This window comes from Eriocheir sinensis, chromosome 16, assembly GCF_024679095.1.
Source record: "Eriocheir sinensis breed Jianghai 21 chromosome 16, ASM2467909v1, whole genome shotgun sequence".
NCBI classification, from domain to species: Eukaryota; Metazoa; Arthropoda; class Malacostraca; order Decapoda; family Varunidae; genus Eriocheir; species Eriocheir sinensis.
The window spans coordinates 9,123,738-9,135,813 of NC_066524.1; the positions used below are offsets into that span (position 1 = coordinate 9,123,738).

General features: G+C 42.9%; 1 protein-coding gene across 1 annotated transcript in view; it reads left to right on the forward strand.

Moving 5' to 3' along the window:
- The first annotated feature begins 392 nt into the window (after positions 1–392).
- LOC126999242 (galactosylgalactosylxylosylprotein 3-beta-glucuronosyltransferase P-like) overlaps positions 393–12,076 on the forward strand; it is a 50,457-nt gene continuing 38,773 nt past the window's right edge. Inside the window, exon 1 of the mRNA XM_050861630.1 lies at positions 393–652. Within this exon, the coding sequence (XP_050717587.1) occupies positions 428–652 (225 nt within the window). The 5' untranslated portion in view covers positions 393–427. The remainder of the gene's footprint in view (positions 653–12,076) is intronic.

Sequence of the window (12,076 nt, forward strand, 5' to 3'; positions counted from 1 at the left end):
TTCTTAATCATACCATTTTCCTGTAAAAAAATATGTAAAAAAAAATAGTCTTAATGTAGTTTTCAAAATTGTTTCATATTACCGGCCCACTAGTTTCAAATTACCATGCCATTTTCCACGACCCAATCTTTTGGATGTCCTTGAATAAATAGTTGTTGCTTTTGAATGATTTTAATTTTCCTCACTATACCTCTGAATGTGTTATGGGGTTAAAATTTGCCAATACATATGACGGTTGTTGATTTTTTTTCACGTAAAATTGGTGTTTTTGCTTAAAATAAAAAAGTGGTCCATGGTAACCACCTTCTTCCCTACTACTATTACCATTACTACTAGTATTACTACTACTACTGCTATTACTACTCCTACTACTACTACTACTACTACTACTACTACTACTACTACTACTACACACAGACTCTGCAGTATGGGCCGCCGGGGCTGCGTGACACGCTCACTACTGGTGCTAGCGGCATCAGGGGTCCTGCTGCTGCTTCTACTGCTACTCGGCCTGCTCTCCCCGCCCTCTAGTTTGTACTCAGAGTCAGCCAGCGTCAGCAGCTTCCTCAGAGTGCCTCTCCGTGCCCTCAACGATTTCCCTACCCAGCAACAACAACAACAACAACAACAACTAATACCAGAGAAATCGAAGGTTGGTGGTGTATGTGTGTTTGTGTGTGTCAGTGTGTGTGTGTGTTCTGTCTGTCTTCTCTCTCTCTCTCTCTCTCTCTCTCTCTCTCTCTCTCTCTCTCTCTCTCTCTCTCTCTCTCTCTCTTATTGTCCTACTGTCATTTCTCATCAGTAATTCTCCTCCTCCTCCTCCTCCTAATCTAATCGGTATTGTCTTACTGTTGATGAATTTCCTTCTCCCCTTCCTCCTCCTCCTCCTCCTCCTCCTCCTCCTTCTCCTTCTGCTCCTCCTCTTCCTCTTCCTCTTCCTCTTACTACTCCTCTTACTCCTCCTCCTCCGGCAGGGGATCGAACCCGCGACCAGCGAAACGGGAAAGCCACTCCTCAACCAGTCGGCCAAAGAGGTACCCCCCTCCTGGCAGAGGGAGTTATGGGAGTGATGTTTCAGAGAGTACCAACCTTCACTTGTACTACCTACCACACAAGCTAACCCACTCTTAGAGGGTTGGTCATTCACAAAGCGAGTGTCTACATATCTAACAGTAACTAATACTTGAACAATGATGCTGGCAACATATCTAATAATAACTAATGTATCAAAGTGCCAACATTCATCATCACTCATACCTACCATACATTAATAGCTTTTGGGGCTGGCCACTACTAAATCTAGTCATGAGGGATGAACTCTTAATAAAGGCTAAATAATTTGGCAAACAAGTGAAAATTCACTTCACTGTCGTGCAATGTCACTAATCTTTGCTTGACACCACTGGAACAAACTATCTGAATCTGCAGGTGTGATATATGTTGACACTGGAAGCGCTCACTAGGACTGAGGAAACACTGTCTCTACTCATTATTGTGTATGACTGAAACATAATTTTTACCTGTCATGAAGTGCTTTCCACAGACTCTCCAGTGTTCAGGGTTTGAAGTCTGGACTCTGGAGAACCTCGCTAACCAGAGACTTCTTTCAGCGATCAATTCCCTCCGCTCAGCTTGCCGCGTTGGTATTTTAGGCAGGCGGTAAGACGATAAACTTGGGTGTTTATCTGCATTATTTTCACACCCAATAACACAGCAAAGATGTGGCATTTCTGTCCTCAGACGGGCCAACAGTACGTGATGTGAACACCTCAAAATGAGGCTAGAAACTCGCGTCCCGTCAGTCCTGTGGCCATGAAACCTCCCGGCAAGGTCCCTCAACAAGAATCGGCTGATCCCGCCAACCCATAATGTACCGCGGCCGTGACGTCATGGATTGGCGTGACGTCACGCGAAACTTCTCTACTGTGGCGCCAAGCAGAGAACGCCCCAATAATCATCATCACAACCCGTTCTGAGGAACTGCTTGAAAAATACCGCCGCATGATCAAGCAGTATAAACGAAAAATGGATACCAGTAACATCATAATCTCAGGAATCCTCCCGAGGGTCGGTGCCGAACCTAGCTTTTACAGCAAGGCCTTTAGCATGAACAACAGACTTCAGTCCCTTTGCTCACAAGAAAACGTCCAGTTCGTTAACTTGTCGAACAATTTTACTACGATTCGGACTTGTTCCTTGCCGATGGCATCCACTTAAACCCTGTCGGAGCAGCCCATTTCGAGAGGCTGCTCTGTGACCAAGTGGCTCTTCGAAAGCCCAAAAACGCCAAGGTGAAAACATCACCAGCTCCACCGTGAGGGAGCACTCAACCCGCGGAACCCCCGACTCAAATCATATTAAAGCTTGCTATATAAACGCTCGTAGCCTACGTAACAAATTTGAAAACCTAGAAGCACTTGTAGCTACAAATCATTATCACATCATCGGAGTCACAGAATCTTGGATAGACACTTCAAATAGAGATTTCATTGCGGAACATAGATTACCGGGTTATACGATTTTTAGTCACGAAAGAGAGAACAGAAAGGGGGGAGGCGTTATCTTATATATCCACAACTCTAGATAAGCTAGAGGTAGTACAGAGCATAGTAGGCAGGCTGGCTCTGGGTGCCAATAGGTATGCGGCGGTAGATGCAGTGTGAGGGGAAGTAGGCTGGAGCACCTTTGAGGAAAGAATAGGTAAAGCAGTTTTAGGGTACAAAGTCAGGCTAAGAAAGATGAGTGAGAATAGGTCGGCGCGCAAGGTATATGAGTGGGCGGGACAAGGGACGAAGTGGAACAAGTCTAGCATACGCTGGGAGAAGAGATGTGGGCTGGAGGGCTTCACACTCTCGGAGATGATGCTAGGGGGGGAGGTGAAAGAGGTGAAGAGTAGAGTGAATGACAGAGTTCAGGAGAGGGGCAGGGTAGACTGGAGCCAGAGGGTGGGGGCAAAGAGTTCTCTAGAATGGTACAAGTTGAAGGCCAAACCCAAGTGTGAAGCCTTCTACGATGATAGCCTGGGGAATGGGTGGGGGGGGGGGTGTTGCTCTTCATGTCCAGGATTACATCCTTAGACTTGAATAGTAGGACATATAGGTGGGCAAATGGGGGAAGCAAGGTATGCCGTATGTGTGAAGGGGGGGTTGACGAGACAGTAGAGCATATGCTACTAGAGTGTCCTAGGTATAATATGAATAGGCAGAGTTTGGTAGAACTAATAACACAGGAAATAGGAACAAAAGTATGGAATAGGATGCTAGAGGGGGATGTAGGAAGGGTGATAGAATTATTGCTAGGTCTGAGTACACAGCAGACAGTCACCAGAAGAACATTAGAGGGGGTTAAGGAATTCCCGGAGAGAGCCTGGGCAGTGCGCACCGGATAGGGTGGACTCCTGTAGGTGTCCCCATCTGTGCCTCTACAGGCTCTTTCAAATGGTTATATTTTATTTTTGGATTTTTCAGGGTGTTGGCCCTGAGGGAGTAAGCCGTTACAAAGGCTGTAGTTGGATCCGAAAGGGACAACTTCCTCCCGTGGACGTCCACAAAGGGAATGACAAACTAATTCTAGGGGTTCTTTACAGGCCACCCAACCTTAACAGGCAGGACACTGATATATTACTGCAAGAGGTACGCAGGGCGAGCAGGAGCAAAAATGTCTGCATAATGGGGGATTTTAACTATAGGAATATAGACTGGGAAGGCGTGGTGGGTGATCTAGAATCTGAGGATTTTCTGAAAGTAATACAAGATAATTTTCTCAAGCAGACAGTAACTGTGCCCACCAGGGGTAACAACATTCTAGACTTGGTCTTAACGAACAACGAGAATATGTTCAGCGAGCTAGATGTTGGGGGAGAATTAGGTGGCAGTGATCACAGGGAAATTAGGTTTAAATTAGACTGGGCGGTGACCCATGAACTCAACCCTGTGTTGGTACCTGACTTTAGAAGAGCTGATTATGAGAGGCTCAGAAGACACCTTGAGGAGGTAAATTGGGGAACCTTAGGGCTGGATGAGGACCAGATCTCGGGGCTGGAACCGGAAAGACAGGGGAACCATGTAGAAATGACCTACAATAATTTAGTTAGAGTAATTGCAGAGGGTCAGAGACAGCATATCCCTTACCAAGCACGTAGGAAGGAAAATAACGACCCCAAATGGATGACCCGCAGACTCAAGCATGAGATAGGCTTGAAGAGAGGAATTTATAGGAAAATAAAGAACGGCGAAATTCACCTCAGGGGTAGGTATGTTGAGCTAGCCAGGTCGGTGAAGAAGAACACCCGCCTAGCAAAAAGAAATTATGAGATTAGGGTAGCCAACGAGGCCAAGAGCGATCCCAAGGGCTTCTTCAAACTGTACAGAACGAAAACAAGGGACAGAATTGGATCGTTGAAAACAAACACGGGCGAGCTCGTTGAGAATGGAGAAGATATGAGTCAAATGATGAATGACTATTTCCTCTCAGTTTTCACGCAGGAAAATCTAACAACCATTCCGGAGAGAGTTCAGGTATATGAGGGCGAAGAGAACGACAAGTTGAGGGATGTGATCATCACTAGGCAAGTAGTCCAGGATGAGATTGGTAGGTTGAAGAAAAACAAATCGCTGGGCCCTCTTACCGATATCTTTAAGATGTCGGTAAATTCTGGATATGTGCTCAATCAATGGAAAGTAGCTAATGTGACGCCGATTTTCAAAAAGGGAGACAAGTCAGCCACCTCAAATTATCGCCCAATTAGCTTAACATCAGTTGTAGGAAAGATGTTGGAGTCAATTATAGTCGGGAGCATTCGGGACCATCTAGAAAAGCATAATTTAATTCATGATTCACAGCATGGATTCACAAAGGGTAGGTCTTGCCTTACTAACCTGTTGTCCTTCTACACTAAAGTAATCGAGGTGGTTGGCCGGGATGAAAACTATGACATATTATATCTAGATTTCAGTAAAGCGTTCGACAAAGTCCCTCATCATCGGCTATTACTAAAATTACAGGCTCACGGCGTAGATGGGAAAGTTTTGAACTGGATCAGGGCGTGGCTTAGTGGTAGGAAGCAGAGAGTGCAAATCAATGGTAAAAAATCTAAATGGGGCAGTGTTACGAGTGGAGTCCCTCAAGGGTCGATGATGGGTCCTCTGCTTTTTATTATTTACATTAATGACTTGGACACAGGAATTAGTAATGATGTCAGTAAGTTCGCAGATGATACCAAGATCGGTAGAGTAATCCAATCAGACAGGTACGCTACCGTTCTCCAGGATGAGCTTGACAGACTATATGATTGGGCGGGGAAGTGGCAGATGGAATTCAGAGTCGGGAAGTGTAGTATTTTGAGTGTAGGTAGGAATAACCCCTCACACAATTACTACTTAAATGACACTCCTCTAAGCAGGTCTGGGCGTGAGAGAGACTTAGGAGTCCTAGTGAGCGCTGACCTCCGTCCTAGGGCTCAATGCATTCAGGCTAAAAATCGGGTCAACAGAGTACTGCGTTTCATCTCAAGGAGCGTAAGCAATAGAAGCACTGAAGTCATCCTCAAACTTTACTGAGCACTAGTTAGACCTCATCTCGATTATGCAGTTCAGTTCTGGTCCCCCTACTATAGAATGGATATCAAGATGTTAGAATCAGTACAGAGGAGGATGATAAAAATGATTCAGGGGGTGAGAAACTTACCTTATGAAGACAGGCTGAAGCATTTAAATCTACACTCTCTAGAAAGGCGAAGGTTGCGAGGAGATTTGATCGAAGTTTATAAATGGATGAAGGACTTTAATAAAGGGGATGTCAATACGATTTTGATCGTAAAAGAGCCAGGTAGGACGCGTGGCAATGATTTTAAGTTAGACAAATTCAGATTCAAGAAATACATAGGCAAGAATTGGTTCACTAATAGAGAGGTGGACGAATGGAACAGGCTTGGGAGCCATGTTGTGGGTGCCAATACCATAGATACATTCAAGAAGAGGTTAGATAAAGCTGTACACTCAGGCAGCTCCTGAGTGTACAGGAGCTGCCTTGTATAGGCCAACCGGCCCCTTGCAGAGTCCTTACGTTCTTATGTTCTTATGTTTTCTCCATCCAGTATCCGTGAAAACAGATATTATAACCAATGTGGACACGGTCTTCATTGAAATTAAAAATAAATCTCGTAAAATAGTAGTTGGACTATCTATAGACCGCCAGGGCAGACTCTTGATATCGACCACGCGTTAAGTGAATTAATGTTAGAAACAAGTAGCAGTTGCGAGGCAGTAATTTTGGAGGACTTTAACTTGCCAGTGAAAAGTTGGGGTGAACCGTTGAACTCTCTTACAGGGCTCGACCTGTACACAAATTTATTAGAAAGTGATTTACATCAACACGTTCAAGAACCGACTCGGGAAAATAATATACTTGACCTTATCTTTTCAACGACAGCTAATCTAGTTAACGAAGTAAATGTTGGTCCAGCTTTTAGTTCTAGCGATCACCGAATAATCACATTCAGCATCAAGATGAATGAAAGTGAAGTAATTGCTAGTAAAGAAAAGGTACCAGATTATCAGAGAGCGAATTCCGTAAGACTTCGATCAATTTTAAATAATTCTGACTGGACTGTAATTTCGACGGAAACATATATTGATAAATCGCGGGAGGCCTTCACCACAATATTGAACAATGCCATAAGCATATGCGTACCCTATCGTAACAGACGCTCAACTATTAAGAACAAACCCAAATGGTGGAATAACGAAATTAAAAATAGCCTCTCTTAAAAAACGCGTTTACAGTATAAATACATATCAACCCAAAGTGAGGCTGCCAAACTTGAGTTGGACTGAATTTGCGGCGAAACCAAGAAATTGATAAAACGAATCCAGAAAAATCTTTGAATAATATATAGCGGAAACAAGGAAATCTAATCCTAAATATTTTTTTTAGCTATGTAAGTAATAAAAAGTCACTCACTTGTGGTATCGGACCGCTTGCTAATGAAAATGATAACCACACGAACGTGAAAATGAAATGGCTACAATCCTAAATAGCTTTTTCGCATCCCTATTTACCGACGAAGATTGTTTATCACCTCAACCGCCGAAGGTTAGAAGGACCGAAAAGATTTTAAATGGGGTGCTCATCGTAGAAAGTGACATTTTACGCACAACTGAAAAGATTAAAGTAAGCAAAGCTTCTGGTCCAAACAAAATTACCATTAGAAATTTAAAAGAAATCAAACATCAAATTTGTAAACCGCTCTCTATCGTATTCAATAAATCTTTAACGGCTGGAAAAGTTCCGTCGGATTGGAAACAAGCAAATGTCACACCAATTTTCAAAAAGGGGGACAAGTCTCATCCAGGAAACTATCGACCAATTAGCCTGACATCGATTGTTTGTAAGTTAATGGAGACTATCATTCGCGACAATATGGTGAAATTCTTCGAAGAAAATAATATAACAAATAATTCGCAACATGGTTTCCGTAGTCAACGTTCGTGTTTAACTAACTTACTTGATTTTTTTTCATTAAATTTTTGAGGTGTTCGATGAAAGCAGATCAGTAGATATCATATATCTGGATTTTCAAAAGGCATTTGATAAGGTCCCCCACCAACGATTGCTCAGCAAACTATTGGCGCACGGTATCTCGGGTAACATTCACAATTGGCTTGCGGACTGGCTCTCTGAACGGAAACAGAGAGTAGTTCTAAACGGTGTTACATCTAACTGGCTCGATGTCAGAAGCGGCATACCTCAAGGATCAGTGCTTGGTCCCATGCTCTTCTTAATTTATGTTAATGACACCGATGATGGGCTCACTTGTAAAATATCAAAATTTGCGGATGACACAAAAATCGCTAGTAAGGTAACTACGACACTCGACGAAGAAGCTTTACAATCAGATCTAGATCGACTTGCACGTTGGGCCAATCAATGACAAATGAAATTTAACGTTGACAAATGTAAAGTGTTACACATAACAATCGCGTTCAGTACGTTATGAATGGCCAACAACTTTTTGCAATAAGTAAAGAAAAGGATCTTGGAATCACTATATCAAGCGATTTAAAGCCCGGTCAGCATTGTTCAGAGGCAGTTAAAACCGCAAACAAATTGGTTGGTTTCATCGGACGAGTCTTTAATAATAAATCGGAAAAAGTAATATTAAAACTGTATAATTCGCTGGTTCGACCCATCTAGAGTACTATGTACAGTTTTGGTCTCTCTATTACAGAAAAGACGTATAAAAGTTAGAACGGGTTCAACGGAGAATAACAAAAATGATTCCTAGATTGAGAAATTTATCTTATGAACAAAGGCTTAAGAATGTAAATTCATTCAGCTTTCAAAACGAAAAATGCGAGACGATCTAATATAAGTGTTTAAAATGTTTAAAGGATTCAGTGATATTAATGCGGAAGATTACAAGTGATCGATCAAATAGAATAAGAAGAAATAACAACTTCAGGATACGTGGTAAAAGATTCTCGTCGCACGAAGCCAAACACTTCTTCAATCGAGTCGTTAATGTTTGAAATTCTCTACCCTGTGATATCGTTGATAGTACAACAGTTACGGCCCTCAAGAATAGATTAGACAAGTATTTTGAATCCAACCAGCATTTAAGATATTACTCATTGTCGTAATGACGTTAAATTCTTTCGAAATCTGGTGTCTTTGTCCGTTGTTATCGCCCGGTTAGTGGTAGCAGCAATGGTAGTTCTTTCCTACCTAATTTCCATGCAGTTTTTCCGTGCTGCATGGTTCTTTTTCCTTTCCTGCCAGCTTTGGCTGGAGGGATGGGGGGTGGGGAGGAGCCTTCGCTTTTGCTGTCCTTCATCTTCCACCTTTGATTAGATAGTTAGTGTAGCTTGTCACAAACAGCCTCGTAAGGACCATCAGGTCTGCTGGTGTTTGTTCTTCCTTTGTGTTCCTTTGTTCCTTTGTGTTCCTCCTCCTCCTCCTCCTCCTCCTCCTCCTTCCCCTTCTTCGCCTCGTCCTCCAGGGAGAGCTGAGAGGGAGGGAGCATCGTCTAACTCATCTCAGTGTTAATGTGCCCTTCAGTCGGCATGTGCATCATCTAGTGTTGCTGTGACCACATGTTGAGCTACGCATTCAATGGTTCATCTGGCCGGGACGCATCTGGTGCTGGGGAGGCGAATGGTGCCACGTGAGTCCTGCATGGCAATACTTGACTCCTGTTTCCATGCATTCACTCGTTAGTTTCTTCTGTATGCTGGTATTTGCTGGCATGAGGAGCTGTGTAACTGTATCGGCATTCACCTTAGAGTGGCGCCGTACAGGGTGAGATGATAGGAACCAAAAAATCTAGTGGAGTCTTCCAAGGGGCAATGCTTGACATGCTCGCGTTTCGTGCCATCAGTTAGTGTTTGCTGTAACGTGCAGTTGGTAAGAGCTCTCGCACGGAAGATCCACCACACGCAAGGAATTCACGAGCAGCGACCATCTGCCAGCAATGTTCCCAGTCTTCCCTTTTCATCGGCGTCGAGAAGAACAAAGTGGGAGCAATATAAAAGCATAGAGACTCAGTACTAAAAGACGTAAATCATGAAGGAACGCGCCTCATTAACTGTGATATAATATATTTGTATTGTGGGAACACTTCATAATCAATATATATCAGTCAATCTTACTGTCTATATATATATATATATATATATATATATATATATATATATCTATATATATATATATATATATATATATATATATATATATATATATATATATATATATATATCCATCTATCTGTCTACCTATCTCTATCTATATCCATATCTATATCTATCTATCTACTATCAATCTATCTATATCTATCTGCTAATCTATCTGTATAACTATACCTATCGATCGATCTATTTGTCTATCTATCTATCTACCTATCTATCTATCTATCTAACTATCTATCTGTCTATGTAACGCTCTCTGTGTATTGAGGTATGATGACTGCAGTGACCACGTGAAAAAGCTTTTGCCATGTTGAAGACATTTTAATCTCCACGCCGACCACTGCAACGCAGCCACGACACTTCCTGACCTTGCACGATGTGCGGTGACCGCAGTGCCTAGACCTTCAGATCACATGGTCGGCACTGGTCGGCGCTCTTGATTGGCATAATTTCACTATACAGGGGCTGTCACACTTTACCGATCAAGGGCACCGACTAATGCCGATCACGCTGTCGGAAAGGAGTTGTCTCATTACGCCGATTAAGAGCCTCAACCAATGCCAACCACGTGGTCGGGAAGGCATCGCCGTTGTGGTCACCGCGCATTGTGCATAGTCAGGAGTGTCGTGGCCAAGATCTAAATACTAGTTGGATCTTGGTCGTGGCTACGTTCCAGTGGTCGGCTTGAAACATGGAAACATGGAAATGCAGACAACAGAAAGCCTATTGGCTCATTACGAGGTTGCCCGCTTTTGGTTAAGTGATTTGCTCGACAGCCACTTTGGGCTTGGAGCAGATGAAAGAACCTCGATGACGGTTTACTCCTGACGCAATGAAATGACGGTCGATTCGATATTTGAAGGAATTTATGGTATTCGTATTTACTACTTCTGAGGGAAGATTGTTGCAGTGGCGGATGACTCGGTTTGAAAAGAAACTCCTTCCAATGTCTGTGTTACATCGACTCGACTGAATGGGTAAACCGTTATTTCTAGTTCTTGAGTTGGTTTGCAGTTCAAAGAATTTGGAGTAATAGACGTTATCGAACTTTTTCAGATACTTGAAGACTTGATTCATATTCCCTCGTAGGTGTCTTTTCTCCAGTGTAAAGAGATTGAGTCGCTTGAGTCGTTCCTCGTACGATTGAGCCTTTAAGGTTGGAATCATTTTCGTGGCGCGTCGTTGAATCTTTTCCAGTAATTCAATGTCCTTTCTGTAATTAGGAGACCAGAACTGTACTGCATACTCGAGATGCGGTCTTACCATGGAATTATACAAGGATAGCATCACTTCTTGTGTTTCACACTCGTGTTACTCGCTATGAACCCGAGCATAGTGTTGGCTTTGTTATATGCTTTTTTTACAGTGATTCGCGTGTTTCTGGTCACTGCTGATAGTGACCGCAAGATCTTTTCCTCCTGCATCGTCTGCAAAGGTTTCCCATTCATGATGTATGTGTGGTTACCATTCCTGGACCCAATGTGCATGACTTTGCATTTGTCAACATTAAAGAACATTTGTCATTTTTCCGACCTTTCGATAATGTGATTGAGGTCTTTCTGGATGATTTCGCAGTCGATCTTTGTGAGGGCCTTTCCACCCACTTTGGTGTCATCAGCAAATTTCGATATTGTGGATTTCAGTCCTGATTCTAGGTCGTTGATATATATGATAAAGAGAATGGGTCCCAGCACTGACCCTTGAGGCACTCCATTAGTGACTGGAAGCCAATCGGAAGGCTGTCTGTTGAGTAGTACTCTTTGTTTTCTGTCGGTGAGCCAATCTTTTATCCACTTCTATAAGCCTGTTACCCTCTTGATCTCCAGTCATCAGTCCCCAGTCAATGTTTGGGCAATTAAAGTCTCCAATTATTATTGCTTCCTTGCCTTGTGTTAGAAAGTGAATCTCTTCGTATAGGGCAGTGTCGTCGGCTGCCTGTTGTTTTGGGGGCCTGTATACATTTGCAAGTGTTAGTTTCTCATTATTTGCGGTTATTTCCACATAGACGGAATCGTATTTTTCTGCGTCCTGTTTCTCTATTTTTATGGCAGGGAGCGTACTCTTTACTTAGCAAATTACTCCTCCTCCTTTCTTGTGCTTTCTATTTTTTTTTTTGTGGAAGCTTTCGTACCCAGGGAATGACAATTCTGATATCAGATGTGCAGAGGTGACCCAAGTCTCTGTGATGGCTACCATATCTGGTTTCTCTGTTGCAATATACGCCCCAATTTCGTCCTTTTTGGGAAATAAACTTCGTGCATTTGTGTACAAAACAGAAATGTAACTCATATTTTGGCTGCGACGAGTTGTGTCAGTTCGCTTCTCGGCAGCGTCGTCAGTTACACAGTTTCTTGTAAGTCGCACCGACGTTACGGTTTGGTTGATCAAGGGCT